Source organism: Vipera ursinii (assembly GCF_947247035.1).
Source record: "Vipera ursinii genome assembly, chromosome: 3".
Lineage (NCBI taxonomy): Eukaryota > Metazoa > Chordata > Lepidosauria > Squamata > Viperidae > Vipera > Vipera ursinii.
This window is the reverse complement of record NC_139516.1, coordinates 85312881-85329010: the sequence shown is the minus strand read 5'-3', so window position 1 is coordinate 85329010 and position 16130 is coordinate 85312881. Positions and strand designations below refer to the sequence as shown.

At 34.9% G+C, this 16130-nt stretch overlaps 1 protein-coding gene across 10 annotated transcripts in view; it reads left to right on the top strand.

Annotated features, from left to right (window-relative positions):
- The window catches only part of PTBP2 (polypyrimidine tract binding protein 2), a gene marked incomplete at its 5' end in the record, with an annotated part of 116530 nt that overhangs the window by 60432 nt on the left and 39968 nt on the right, over nucleotides 1–16130 (top strand). For 4 of the 10 annotated variants that reach the window (XR_014492098.1, XR_014492100.1, XM_083359418.1 and 1 more), the window contains 6 exons: nucleotides 10127–10281; nucleotides 11721–11754; nucleotides 12161–12253; nucleotides 13676–13892; nucleotides 13996–14073; nucleotides 14194–14327. Coding sequence is in view for 7 of the 10 variants with exons in the window: in XM_083359418.1 (XP_083215544.1) it covers nucleotides 10127–10281; nucleotides 11721–11754; nucleotides 12161–12253; nucleotides 13676–13892; nucleotides 13996–14073; nucleotides 14194–14326 (710 nt within the window). Of the gene's footprint in view, nucleotides 1–10126; nucleotides 10282–11720; nucleotides 11755–12160; nucleotides 12254–13675; nucleotides 13893–13995; nucleotides 14074–14193; nucleotides 15794–16130 lie in introns of those variants that run through there. The other 6 variants (XM_083359416.1, XM_083359417.1, XR_014492099.1 and 3 more) reach the window with 5 other exon arrangements.

Below are 16130 nucleotides of genomic sequence, written 5' to 3'. Positions count from 1 at the left end.
ATCTGAGTACCTGCTTCTGATATTCAGGTAATAAGTTTCCCATTTTGGAAGGTACTTTTATTAATATTGCATTAATTTAATGCATCATCCAGAATCTGTTGAAATGAATGTTAATACATATCCTATTCCACATGGTCCCTTTTCCTTGTATTTTCATTGGCCAATTTATTGTCTGCGTATGATAAAATAGAATTGGCCATGAAAATAGTTTTATTATCTATGGATGATTAAAAAAAAACCCATAGGATAAAATAAGCACTCACATTTGAATGAAATTATCTAAATTATCTAATTCACTGAAAATCAAAATGAGTAATACTAAAGATGACTTCTTAGAAAAGAAAGTACCTAGTTTTTATTTTTCCCTAATTCTTGGTAGATTAGTGAAACAGGCTGAAAATGAAATTTGGAAAGCGTTAATATTCTGTAGTGCAGGGGTGTCAAACTGCCGGCCCGCAGGCCAGACATGTCATATGGAAGCCACGCCCACCCCATTGCTGGCAATGGCAAAAGTCCCGATACGTTGTGCGACGTCACGTGATGTCGCGAGTTTGACATGTCTGCCGTAGTGTTTTCGTTTAAAAATTGCACACATTTTAGTGGTACCTAGTTTATATTAATATTTTTGGCGGGGGGGAACATCCTAGGATTATAGAGTGTAAGCTATGGTACAATCATGATAGAGTTACTAAATCATAGATCATGGGGTCAGAATCATAAATTCTTAAATCATAGGAATGCTCCATTCTGCATTTGTCATGTCCCACCCCAAATATGATACATTGTGTTTTAGAAAATACAGTATTCAGATAAAGCGGATACATCTAGAGAAGGGCAGCAAGTATGTATGAATAGGGAATCAAACTAAATTTTATAAGAAACAATTAAGGGAACTAAAAATGTTCCGCTTTAAGAAAAGAATACTAAGGTAATTGAAGGGATGTCACATAGAAGACAACCACTGCCTGTTGTCTGTCATCCCAGAGTACATAGCAAACCAGGTTCTAATTGCGTGTTAAGAAAAATCTCATGAGAATAAGAGCAATTCGACAAAGAGTCAGTTATTTAGAGAGATAATGGGCTGTCTTTTTGTGGTTGTGTTCAAGTGGTAGCATAGCCATATATTAGAAACTTTTATTAATTTTAATTCCTGCACTAAATGAAAGGTTTAATTCAATAGCCTAAATTGTCATTTTCAATTCAGAATCTCTGAATTATAATAAAATCATATTCTCACAGTGATATAATCCAGAGATGATACAGATGATGCTGTACTGCTGATGTAGTGCATATGAACTGAGATAGTACGCAGTTTGAATGAGGAAGTACCTATATCAATAAGGAATATTAGCAATTTTATAGTAACTTGTACCAAAATATTTTATATTAGGGATCACAAAGGTCTTACAGACTTGCAACTGTTTTAGAGCCTGCAAGTGAAAACAAAAGTTCAAGTTCACTCCGACTCTTACCAAATTAGCAAGCTAATTTTAGGCTCTCCACTTAAATATTGGCGTAACAAATCTAATAGAATAGATCGTTTTCAGTTGATGTGATACAGGGCAAATTCATTGGTCACAAAAATAAAAGAAAAAATCTTAGTTCTGCCTTTTCCTTTTCTGTCCTTTGGAACTGCTGTTCCTGGCACCGAAGACATAACCGTTTCAAGAAACAGTTTTCATTCTAAAGATGCATATCATTTATTGATATGAACTGGGCCTTACATAATTGAATAGATAAGTTTATCTTATCCAGACCTCCAGAAGAAATCTTTTCCAGTCTAGCAGTCTGAAGAACTTCTTTATCAGAAATGTGGAAGATTTATGTAAGAGACCAAAGCACCTTTAAGTATAAGCTTCTTGTTTAGCTTATATTTAAAACTATTAAATAAAAAGAATAAAAATTAACAATGCTAAATACTAATGTCAACTATTAAAATGTCAAAATGGCTAGTGTAATTACTACAATTTTAATAGAATTTATCAGGTAAGTTTCTGTGGAGATGGGACTCCAGATGTAAGATGTCATGATGAAAAAGCTTTCTGTCTGATCATCAGCCACAGAGCATGGTAGTAGAAAGTGATAACATTTGTACAGAACTGTGTGGCATTTGACAAATACTTCAGGTAGTTAAGCAAATCCTTCAGATACCTGTTGGGAATAACAGCACTTCAAAATGAGTTAGCAATCAGGAAGTTCTAGTCTTGTATTGTTGACTAGACTGCTTTTTATATTATTGTTTCCAAAAAGATTTTAAAGTTTTGTGTTCCTGCAAGAGATGAGAGCTATGTTACTTGTTTCCTTCTTCCTTTTGCTTCTCTGTCAGTTGTATATGTGGTTGGGATAGGAGAATCTCATTGCTTACAATCATTCAAATCCGGTCAGTATCTTCATTGGAGCAATAAATTGTATTGTCAAAAAAGGCAATTAAATATACTTTTTGCTTTGTGCTGATAAATATTGCTTCAAGGGAAAACACAGTAAACTGTGAGTATGGCTATAGGTTATTCTGCATGAAATCTAATTATATTTATTGCATTTATTTGTCAAAACCTGTTTAATATAAAAGCAAAAATGGTCTTTTGATGAGTATGTCAGCATACATGAACCCTGTACATTGATCTTTCCAACTATCTGAGGTTTAGCATTAATGATACTGAAGTAAATAAAGAAATGGTTAGGAGCTGTGTTATCCATATCTGCTGTTTTCTAATACAAAGTTTGGGGCCAAAACGAGCATCACTGTCCTTGCAGAACTTAATTTTTTGAGATTTGTAATGCATGTAAGGTATATGTAGCTCATACTATTTCTGATTTTCAGATTAAAACTGTAAATGTTACTCCATGGTCTTTGTTCATATATACGTATATGGTCTGTTCTTTCATTACTGTAAATTGGATACAATTTCAATATGCTTTTATGTTTTTGTAGGGGAAAAAACCTCTTCAACAAATAGAAAAGCTTGCTTTCTAATGTTTTGTCAGGAAGAGTTCTTGATTCCTTTACTGACATACATTTTGTACTTTATGGAAGAAAATTGCACGGAAGAAAACTGTGAAACTGTACTCCTTCTCTGCTTGTAACTTAAGAACAATAACATTTTAATAGTGCCATAATTTAGTCTTGAGGGAAAAAAGTGTTTAAAAGTTTCTACATTCAGAACTAAAAGTAAATTTACATCTTTGCAGAGTGCATTTGGATACTTTTATCCCTAGAAACCCCATTTGTATTTTACATAAGCTTCTTATCAAATTGCTGTGAGAGTCCGTATAGTGCACGTAATGTTTAGTTGAAAGAAAGAATTACTATTGAATCTGCCTTGAGTAAGTGATTTGGAAATTATACATGTAGGACAAGAATAACTTATATTAGGACTATACCATTTCAGACAAATAGTAATATCATTTCAGACAAATTTAATATTACATTAAACCGATGAAGAAGAATCTTTGCTTTACACATGAGTTCATTTAGCTTTTAGGATTAGTGTCTACTACTGTACCCCAAAGCAAAAAGGGAACAGAGATATTTAGGTAGATATTTCTAATTTCTGAATGAGTTCTTAACATAATATCTTGAGCAAGAAAACATTGCCATTGTTAGCTTCCTCATTTTTTCCAGAATATACAAAATAGTGATCTCATATGCATGATGTAAACAAACTTACAATAGTTTGTTTAATAGCCATTCAAAGTTACAATGGCAGTGAAAAAAGTGATTTATGACAGTTTTCGCACTTACAACCATTGTAGCATCCCCATGGTCATATGATCAAAATTCATATGCTTGACAACTGACTCATGACCATTGCAGTATCCTAGATCATGTGGTCCCTTTTCGTGACCTTCTAACAAGCAAAGTCAATGGGGAAGTCAGATTCACTTAACAACCATGTTACTAACTTAACAGCTGCAGTGATTCACTTAATAACTGACAAGAAAGATCACAAAATGGGGCAAAATTCACTTAATGTCTTACTTAGCAACAGAACCTTTGGGGTCAATTGAGGTCGTAAATTGAGGACTACCTTAGTACAGACATGTCAAACTCGCGATGTCACGTGACATATCGGAGCTTTTTTCCCATCGCCGGCAATGGGGTAGGCGCGGATTCCTGGTGACGCATACGGCCCACGGGCCGGCAGTTTGACTCCCCTGCTGTAATAGGTAAAGTTGTTAAGTCCCATTATGAACAGAAAAAGAATTCTATTCATCAAGCACTGCATGCAGAAAATGAATTCTATTATCTGTTTATTGACAAAGAGGAAGGACACTGCTTATTAAAGTTATTATATCACCTTTTTCCCCAAAGAATTTTCCAGCCTAGTCAAGGCAGTTACACAAGTGGCATTTGAGGCAGCTGGTATTCCTTTAGGTTTACTTAGATTGCTGAAAAAAATGTTCTATAAAGGCAAAGTCCCAAATCATGCCGTATCATTTTAGGATTGTCATATGCATGTGCAGAACAAAAGTAACAATCTTCTTTCTAGCTAGCAATGAATACATATTTCATTAAGGCTAGCTGCTTGTGAAATATGCTGCTATGAGTAAAAATGTAGAGGTCTCCTTATAGTAGCTTTTCTACTACAGAGCCGTGGTGGAAGAGTGGTTAGAATGCAGTATTGCAGGCTAAATTCTGCCGACTGCCAAGGGTTCGATCTTTAGTGGCTCAAGGTTGACTCAGCCTTCCATCCTTCAAGTTGGTAAAATTTCCCCTCAGATTGTTGGGGCAATATGCTGACTCTGTAAACCACTTAGAGAGGGCTGTGAAGTGCGATTGCTATTGCTTCTACTATACTGCTACTATCTGTGAAATAAGGAGTTCAGAAACCTACTGTTCACCAGAGTTTTTATATTGTTACTTCTGGCCAATGTGAAGATTCAACTTTCATTCTTTAGGTCCTTTCAGGTGTAATATGATTTTGGCACCTTCTTTCAAGAGATCAACTCTTCGATCATTTTCTACCCCTACAGTACCCTTACTGAAGGATTATATGAATATTTGGTACTTCTTTCTTCATCTGATTTGGCGTCCATGTATTGGAATTTAACGATCATATTACTTGTCATAGTGGCATTTTTGAAATAAGGTCTTTTTGTTAGGTTAATTTACTTTTGTTTGCTTTAGTCTGAGCCAGAGTTATATTTATAGGATGCAATAGACCAGCTTTGCAAATGTAATGCCCTCTGTGTATATTCCAAGAAACATGGCACAGACAGTTTCATCATTCATCCTAGAGACTGCTTCCTTGTTCCATGAACTTGCTGAAAGTACGATGATAAATAATAGATGTCCATGGGAAACTATAGGTTTTATTGAGTGTTCAACTATGACATTTTGATATATTGATTTATATTCCTTCATTTAAGCATTATATCTAAAATCATGGTGAACTACTGAATCTTATATTGTTCATTGGCCAAAACAAGAACCTGTGCTATATGGTGATCATCTCATATTTAGTAAAGATTGTCACTGGATTTTAGCATTCTGTATCAGTGAAGGATTTGTGTAATTTGTGACATGCAAATCTCTGATTCAATCTTTATTCTGTATCTGTCAAATAACTTTCTTTCTGCAATTATAGTCTTGGACCCAGATCTTCCAATCACTGGATTATATATGGTCCATTTAACATTATAAATCTGCGATGGATGGATGTGAGAAAAAGAGAGTGAGAGTGATGGATTTATAAAAAATAATGTTGCTTATAAATCTACTCATGTTCAGAAATTCTATCATGGTTCCAAAAAGATTTATTATGGATATTTTCTGATCTTTATACTAAGTGTGAATACTTCCTTTTCATTTTCAAGCATAGTCTTTCAACAATAATCATATGTAAGGATAACTTTCCATGGCTCTATTCTAATTGTCCATTAATCCCAGCAAAAAAAAATTCTGGTACTAGTAAGATATTAAGTTTTTAAAATTCTTTACATCATTGTACATATTTGAACCCAAACTTTTCTGGCTTTTTTAAAAAAATCCACCACATATGATATAGTGACATTTTGTGTTGTCCACATTTCCAGTATAAATTTGAAGTAGCTTTATGTATTCTACACAATTTCTCTGAAGTCATGAAGTCCATCAATAAACATCATTTTATTTCTTCTGTATTAAAACAAGTACTGAATAAAAAAAGTAAATTTTACATCTTTTAACCCCATGTTTTCCCAGTTTATCAATATGCTATATCCAACATTCTTTAACATGCACTTTTTCAAGTATTCTTTTGTTTACAGTTGAATACATTTTATATATTTTAGTAATTACATGCTCAACCTTTTACAGAATTTAACTACAAATTCTGCCTTCTGCTTTTCAGTTCCAAATGTCCTATCTACCTTAAATCTTTCTCTTGACTGTATATACGAAAACCATTGAACACTAAATCCCTCTACAGGCAGATGTTCTTTTGATTTCATCTTACATTCTCCATGCTCTTATTTTAAAAACCTCTCAGTAGTAGTTTTTTGCCTGCTGTTCTTTTTTTCCTCCTATAAAATGTTTCTTGTGCTGAGACCCCTGAAGGCATTTTGGGCACATTCTGGATTTATATCCATTCCACATTCTCAGCGTGGAGGTTCTAATATAATTATGCTTAAGATCTACATTAACCTTACATTTATCATATCATAAAAAAAAAACCATGCCACCCAAATCTCAGATTGTGCTCTTCTAATTTTACAATTCTCTTATTTCTCAGGAGAATCTACTCTCATCCAAACCAAACAGCAGATTGCAAAATACAAACTCCAGTTAGGCGATTCCACTCCTCCTTTTTCCTTTACATCTGTGCTGCTCCTCTCCTTTCGCATACAGACACACATGCAAAGCAAGAGTTCTAAAGGTGTTGATTAAAAAAAAAAAGGTCCTCAGAAAGCACTCTCAAGGTGTAGATTTGGATTCCAAGCTCAGCACGGCAAGACTCGCTGGGTAAATCAAGTCCATCAGGCACACCCAAAGTCCAGGGAAACAGTCCACAAGTCAAACGGGCCAGGGTACACCACAGGAACACACAAGGCACGGAACTGGCCACTTTGCTCCAGCAAATCCTCGGGGCGGGATTAAGTACTTGACACCAATGTGGCCCTTCACGACAGGTGAGGTTGCCTTCTCACAAGTCGTCTAGGTGTCCAGCACTGTGCCTGTCTCCTCTCTGCCCTACATGTCCTTGGATCAGGAGAAGGTGTGGACTCTACCTCCTCCTCATCGCTAATGGGCAGCAGCTGCTCCCAGTCCTCACCTAGTGCCTCCTGGCCAACTCGCTGCAGCCCACCTCACTCAGCGTCAGCCTGTCGCTCATCCAATCAATCCAACTGAGGCTGCTCCATCAGGTTAGCACTCTCTGGGGTCCCAATCCAGCCCATCACTCAGCTCCGTGCTTTCCTCTGCTGACTCAAACTCATCTTCCCCCTCCAAACTCTTGTCTGGAGAAGGGTCCGGGGATGGATCCATGACAGCATTTTGGAGTATTTCATATTTAACCTTTGGGTTTTGTTTTGTTTTTACGTTGGTTTACAGACTTGGATCTAATTTTCTGCTGTTGCTTAAATGATATATATAAGATGTCAGAATATGTAGCGTTTGAAACAGAAACATCATTCTTGGCAAAGGATTCGTCTTTATAACAGGAATTTTATAAACCAAAATTGCAACAATGATAATTGTTATCTTATTAAAAACTCTTTGCATCCATATGGAAGCTTGTATCATATTTTGAGGTAGGAGGTGTTGCTTTTAAATTGGGGGAGGGAGTAGGCTATGATACTCTTGTCTAGTAATACTAGGTGCAGGTAATATTCATATATACAGTAGTGGCCAAAATTGTGGAAACCTTTTGGGAAAAGTATACATTTGAGGTTTGATGGCTAATAGCACCACTTTTTTTTGGAGTAGTACCATAAACATATATCAATGGAAAGATAATTTAATCAAGAATGTAATGTAATAAGTTTTATAAAGGATTTGCTATTAGAATAGCAGTTATAAAGAAGAAAAGTGAAACACGTAGAAAAATGAGACATACAAAAATTATCACCATAGAAAAAAATGAGATGTACAAAAATTTTCACCATGTCAGTTAATACTCAGTTGGGTAATCTTTAGCATGAATTACGGCATCTTCCCATGGAGTGAACCAAGTCCTTTAGTTCTGCAGCTGTTATAATGTGAAACCAAGATTGAATGATTGCTTCTATTAACTGGGCTTTATTGCTGGGTCGCTTCTGACTAACAAATTTCTTTAGTCGGCTCCATAGATTTTCAATTGGGTTAAGGTCTGGGCTATTTGCCATGCCATTCCAGCAGTGGAATATGATTATCTTGAAACCATTTTTTGCACACAGCAGCAACATGACATGGAGCTGAATCCTGTTGAAATATAAATGCTCCATTGTCTTGGAAAAGATCTTGTGTGGAAGGCTTCAGTTTGAGCTCAAGTATTTCATTAATGTATTTTTGGCCATTTATATTCCCATTAATCACACAAATTCTGCTCATACTTTTTGATGTCATACAACCCCAGAGCATAACACTGACTGGGTGTTTCATGGTACATGTAATGCAGTCAGGATGCAAATCTCCGATTCTTCTCCTTACCTGTTTTATCCCATTACTACCAAACAGGGAGATCTTGGTCTCATCACTCCAAATAACACTGTCCCATTGTTCCTCTGTCCAGGTAACATGGGTTTTAGCCCAGTTCGTTTGAGACATAAAAGTGGCTTTTTTCATGGAATTCTAGCTTTTAGGCCAAATTCCTGCATTCTGCGCCGAACAGTCCTTGCACTCAACTTCACATTGCATTGCGCCATTTCATCTTGTATACACCCTGATGATTTTCTTCTGTCATGTAGGCACAGCCTTTTAATTATTCTATCATCACTTGCCGTTGTGCACTTTTTCCTGCCTTTAGCGGTGTGGTTTTGTAGTGACTGAGTCTCCTTATACCAATTTTTCTTCTAATTTCTTTATACCTATAGCCTTGTTCACTTAATAATACTATTTTACATCGCTTTCTGGGCAACCAGTCAACTCTTTGCACCATTATTTGAATTTTATTACATTTTACAAGCTTCTAAATGAAAGAACACAAAAAAAACCCAACCAACTTGATAGCGATCACATAACGTTGTTGCATTACATTCTTGATTAAATTGATATGTAATTTTATGGAACTACTCCCCCCAAAAAGTGGTGTTATTAGCCATCAAACCTCAAATGTACACTTTTCCAGAAAGGTTTCCACAATTTTGGCCACTACTGTAGTGTACCTAATCCATTATCAGAAGACTTTGATACTGTTTACAAGTAATTTTTCCACTCAATACCAAAGGATACACAGCACAGGCACATTTTTATATTAATCTCTGCAATATTGAATCATAGTTTTACAAGGTACTAATGCAGATTGATTTCACACTTAGGATAGGTAATTGTAAATACACTATTCTGGAGAAATATTGTCATGGAATATAGTTTATACCCTTAAATAGAGGATTTTTCTTTAGAAGGCATTGTGCCAGGACAATGGCAATGATGACTTCAAAATTAGGAAGGGTGATTGTCGGTGTCCATTGTAGAGTTTCATCCTTATACGGTATGGCTGTGTGCTTTCCATCACTTCTGGTAGATAATTTGCAGTATTATTAGAGGCAACTTGCAGATTAAGAAATTAAATTTATTAAATTCCAAGGAATGATGAAATACAAAAATGCATCCTCTCTTTAGTAAAGTCTTTTCCCTTTGTTACTTTTTTTCCTGTAGAATATGTAGGTAAAAATGCTTCAAACCCAAATCGATGTAGAGGTTTTTTCTCCCCTTTGTTAGAAGGGAATTTTTCTTTTTCTTTTTTTTTTTTTTAAAAGGTCTTAACCCAGAACCTGTTGTAAAAGAAATAACATCATTTGCTTCGATTTATATTAGTCAGTTGAAGAGCATGCTGGCTGGATGATTCTGCAAGTTGAAGTCCACACATCTTATAGATGCCAAGGTTGAGAACACTGCCATAGAGTCTGCTTTATCATAAAGAATTGGTTTCAGCAATGGGAGCATTAATTAGGCTATATTGGAGCGACTTGTGTGTGTTTCGTAAAATATGCTTTATTTTAAAATTAGGGCTTCCTGTTGCAGCTGTTCCAGGAGCGCTGAGTCCTTTGGGGATTCCAAATGCTGCGGCGGCGGCAGCAGCGGCAGCAGCTGGTCGTGTGGGTATGCCTGGAGTTTCAACTGGTGGCAACACAGTCCTTTTGGTTAGCAATTTAAATGAAGAGGTTAGTGTATCTACTCTCTCTCCAGCATTCTTTTTTTTTCTCTGACCATGCTTCATTCTTTTTCAAATTCTTATGTACAGTTCTTATTTTGAGCTTGCTTCCATATCTTAAGATCGACTTTTTATTTGTTCATGTTACTTCAGATTGTGTTATGGCTGGATCCCAATATGTCATGTACTGTTAAAATACTTTTTGATTTTGGAGGTAGCTAGCCTTTTTAAAATAATCCTTTCCTACTTGGCTACCGTGTTTCATTAAAAAAAAATTAGAGAGAGTAAACACTTGCATGTTCTGGATAATTTTTTTAAGCTTTTTTTTGTAACTGTGTTCCATTTTGAAACATAGAATTTAATAAAACTGCTATTTTGCTGTTATAGTTGTTCCTTTGCTTATTCATTTCATGCTTACACATCTCTGCTCTTTTTGTTGTATTAATGTATGTGAACAACTCTAACAAATTTTTCTTTGAAGGTTCCTCCCAACGATCTTGATGCAGCACTCTTCAATCTCTCTTAGTAATTTTTCTTTTCTTTTGCAGTTGCTATTCATTTTGTCTCCTTTTTAGAAGACCTTTGTTTTATTATTCCCTTAACTCTGAAGTCTAAGTTACTTTTAGTTTTTCATTTTATTGCCTTGGATCTTTACTTTGACTTGCTGTGGAAGCTGGTATGAAATGTGGGATACTTTGTATTGCTTTGTCTATTTTGACTATGTGTTCCATTTGATTGGCCTCTGTTTTAATATTGAACCATTCTACTTCTCTCATTTTTGTCATTCATAGTCTTGCGTGTTAAAATGCTTGAATCAGAGTGCCATTTGAAAGACTTTTCCCTGCATTTCATAACCAGACATGCTTATGCAGTTAAAGTTTAGAGGATTTTTTTTCTTTAAGTTTCTATTGCATGTTTTTTCATGTTCAATTGAAGTGTAATTTATTGTATGATATGGATGTACTTTACCCATATTTTGTCTTGGGTGACTACATTTTACTCAGTTTTTCTTGTACAATACATAAACCAACCATTTTCTGACCAAATTCCTGCATTTCCTATGTACTGACCTATATTTTATTTTTTTTTTGTTCCCCACTTCCTTATTTTTCTTCTGCATTGCTGTTTCCCTTCCCCATTTCATCCTTCTCCCTGTGTACTCACCTACCCTTTCCCCGTCTCTTCCCAAATTCCCACACCCTCCCCTATCCTATCCTTTGCATTCCTTGTCTACACCCCTGTCTCCATCCCCTATGTTCATGCTTCTGTGCTTGAACAAAATGTTCCTCGGACCAACTTGCCCCAATTAACCGCCTTGAACCATGATCCATGACCACCTCACCATTCTGCGGGAACCACCCTTCGTTATGGATGATCTGTTCATCTCCGCTCTTCCTCGACTCTTCTCTCTTCTTGTCTTATGCTGCTTGCTCTTCTCTCCTTCTAAAGATGGTTACGCCCCAAAGTCTGTTTACCCTCTTCGGTATGTTATCGTTAGCACTATACTTTTATTATTGATTTAATTATTTGTTTCACCTTAATTCTTATTTATAGCTAGCACTTTGGCTTAAAGTTGAATAGTAAATCTTTTGCTATTTTTCTTTTGCTATTTTTAAACTCCATAGATGCAAACTTTTCTTTTAATGCATGTAATTTTATTTTGCATGGTCTTTTATTTAAAACCATTCTCATAGCTTTGAGGGTATATCAAAAAATGTCTTCCTTTTTTCAAAATCCACCTATTCAAAATCTTGTTCTTCTTATTCATTTGTGTGAATGCTGGAAGAAGTGAAAGATCTGTCCGAATGTTTCATTGATGTTTCAAAGTATTCTATTTAGCTATATTTAAAATATTATTTCTTTTGGGTTACTTTTCTAATCCTAAAAAGGTGTTTATGGGGATGTACAACGAGTGAAGATTTTATACAATAAGAAAGACAGTGCTCTCATACAGATGGCTGATGGAAACCAGTCACAGCTTGGTGAGATTGCTCTCTCTCTCTCTCTCTCTCTCTCTCTCTCTCTCTCTCTCTCTCTCTCTCTCTCTCTCTCCCTCTCTCTCTCTCTCTCGTATCATTTCTTGGCTTTCAGTAATTCTTTAAATTTCTTAAAATTATTTGGGGAAACTGTTCATATTTCACAGTTATAAAACCACAGGTTTTCTGTAGGGGTGAATAAAAGTCTGTAAAGTTGCCTGATATGTTCTAAAGACAATTATTTTTTGAACATGAGACCTTTCAATCGGACAATACAATATCAGGATTCAAATTTTATTTTTCAGTGAGTGCGGCTACAGAATTTTTTTCTGGATCTTTGGTTTTTGAGAGCTCAACCCTCTGTACCTATGAGATAATTTATTAATTTCATAGTTGTACCTGTGATGGGTGGATAGTAAATAACAGAATATTGCAGATTCATGCTCGTTTCTTCCAAAGTTGCATTAAAAACAATATCTTGAAGGAAGGGAAGGAGACTAATAAGGGTAATTCATTAACTTGCCTACTTACGTTAAATATTATTTATAAGAAATGGAAGAAATGTGTGTGGCACATTATATAATTCTTTTAGATCCTGCTCCATCTTATAAAAATGCACCGTTGTTTACTGTCTGAATAAAATAAAGTTCTGCCGAAACATGTCTTTGCAGATTTGTATCATAAAATTGATCTGCCTACTTACTGGTAATAATTAAATCATCTGATTTGTACATTAAATAAGCCATTATTTTCCTTTGTTTTTTCCCTCTTTTGCTTTACTGAATACACAGTGACGAGAATGCAACTTAAAAATTAGTTTTGATTTTAAGTAGATAATAGTAGAAATTCAATGAGGAAGAGTTCGAGACGGCCCTGGAAAATTTGAAATGGAAATGATAGAGAGGGCAACGTTCTTGCCTGCAGGGTCTTGCTTTATTGAGTGCCCTTTCCAAATAGGAAGGCCAGGCTTCTTTGTTAGTCTCTTTTCAGTACCAGGCATTTTAAGGTACTCCTTTCTTCCAAGGATTTCTATACTATGCTACTCAGATTGAGATTAGATGTCTATTATGCACCGGAATGGTAAATAGTAAATTCATTTATTTATTTTAGATTTCATGGGTGGTCTAGACGCATGAAAATAAATAAACAAAATGTACTATTTTTTATCATTTAGGTTGTTTTTCTGGGGTTTTTTTTGTTGTTGTTAAGTTTTAAACTCTTCTCTGAGAAACCTCCAGTACTTCAAATAACTTTGATATTGGGGCAGATAAAGAAAAAAAAACCAAAACATCTTTTTTTTCACTTCTTCATTTAATAAAACCAGTTGCTATCAGAGGCTCTTTTTAAAACAATAGATATATCCAAAAAAATTGTATTGTTAAATTGATATAAGGACTGAAGCAAATAATCTTTGTTGTTTCTCTTTAGCTATGAGCCATCTTAACGGGCAGAAAATGTATGGCAAGATTATTCGTGTTACTCTTTCCAAGCATCAAACAGTTCAGCTACCTCGAGAAGGTCTCGATGACCAAGGATTAACAAAAGATTTTGGCAATTCACCTCTTCACCGTTTCAAGAAGCCTGGTTCAAAAAACTTTCAAAATATTTTTCCTCCCTCTGCAACTCTTCATTTATCTAATATTCCGTAAGTCTTGGCTAAGCAAATTCCTTGAAAAATTCATGTAAAAGCCAAATGTTAGCTTTTAATTCTTTCCTGTCTCTTGTCTCTCTTCTACTTCTTTTTGTAGACCGTCAGTATCAGAAGATGACCTGCGCATGTTGTTTGCTAATACTGGAGGCACTGTGAAAGCATTTAAATTTTTTCAGTAAGCACATTTTCTTTGAAACTTCATTTAAAATGAGGGAGCAGCTGTCTGGTAAGAATAGGGTTTATATTAAAACTTTCTTGTATTGTTTTGGTATCTAATTTCATTGCTTTGTTCCAGAAGAGATCACAAGATGGCCCTTCTTCAGATGTCAACAGTAGAAGAAGCTATCCAGGCTTTGATTGATCTGCATAATTACAATCTTGGAGAAAATCATCATCTGAGAGTTTCTTTTTCCAAATCAACCATTTGAAGTGAGATATCAAAATAATAAGGTTGTATCACATTGTTTAGTGTTGTCATCTATGACTGTTCGGGAAAGCGGGGACCAGAGATGGACATCTGTTTTTCATGCTGTTATCATTCCTTGATTGTTTATGTATAAATGAAATGAAAAAAGGATTTGCAAGGAAGAAGCAGTGATATTATCTGCTGGTTTTGCATATGTTTATGAAACCATTTTGTTTAAAGGGGATTCTGAGGAAATCCCGTAGTTTTTCAACTTAGTTAACATACGTGCCTTAAAGAAGGAAAACTTAGAGTTGCATTTACTAGTTAAAAATTTGGTTGTTTGGGGCACATTATATGGGAATTAAAATAGGTGCAGTCCAGTGAACGTTAGGCTTGCATTTATTCCATTGAAATCAAAGAATTAGAGCATTGATTTCAGGGGGAATTTGTTGCACCTAACTTCAGCAGGATTATGCCAAATATGTATTAGGCAAGAGTGTGTAAAAAGGGTTAAGCTTTTTTTTTTCTTCTGTTTGGGATTTATCAGCTTTCCATGAAACATTTTTAAAGCAAAATCAGTTGCTCTTCTTGAAAAGAAATACAGCATATTATTCTCTCAATAAAAATGGCCTTTGTATTTCAGATTTAGTTTAGTTGAAAATATAGGCTTTAGTCAGAACTACAAAGATGCAAAGAGTTAATTTCTTTAAAAGTCTAAAAGTGATTCTTCTGTTTTTTTGTTAGTTCCTGTGGCTCTTAGCCTCAGTGGAAAAAGTTGTATAAAGTCTTAACCTTTTTGTAAACACACTCTGGGGCGAATCATATAAATGTTGGCACTAAGTAATGTCTTGTTTGTGGCTGAATATTTTTTGTAGATGTTTTTTGAAGTTGACATAACTTACATGCATTTAAATATATATTGCCATTTTTAGTTAGTAATTACAATTTGAAAATATGGTTGTGGATTTCTGAGCATGTTCAGACTGGTCTAGCTAGTTCAGGAGTTGGTGCATGTATTTCAAGGATGAAGAAAATGTATTGCAAACTTTTGCAGAAAGATTAATAATTTTTGGCAGTTTTCTTTATAAAAAAAAACAAAAACAAAACTGACAACCAGGTGGGACCAAAGTTTATGTGCCTTTAGTCTTAATTTACCTTGCATTGTAATATTCAGTTTTAATAAATCTCTTCAAAATATTTTATATCTAGAAATGGATCTGCCTTTACTATAAACATGGCTCAGAATCTACAGGAAAAAAAATTCATTTGGAAACAGTTCCTCTATCAATCTGGGCTGTTTTACTGATTCTGTTCAAATGACCAATACTTTTTGCAATTGATGTATTTAGTTCCAAGAGTCATAGATTATGTTATCTATGTAGAAAAAGGTCATGTATATTTTCTATTAGTTGAGTTTTTACATCTTTAGAAATGTAATATTTCAGTATAGTTTGAAAGCGGCACAATTAAAAATTAATTTTCTAACAAAGTTGGGAGGTTTGATGGTTGTTTAATTTCTTCTTATGTGTACGCTGCTTGCCTCTGTAGCATGCTCAATAAACACTTCTGTAGCTCTGTATTCACCTCTTCTGTCTTTCTCTGCTGCCTTTTCTCTCTTTTCTTCTTTTTTCCCCACTTCCACTGTGCTTTTGAATTCATGTTTATTCTCCGTCAGGGTGGGAAAAGCATAATAATCTGATTTTTTAACTTATGCTATATAAAAATCAAATGCTGTGGAAAGAAATAATATTTTGGACAGCATAGATAACTTTATACATTTGGAAGTCTAACCACTTCCCTTATAGAAATGGATATTAAACATTTCC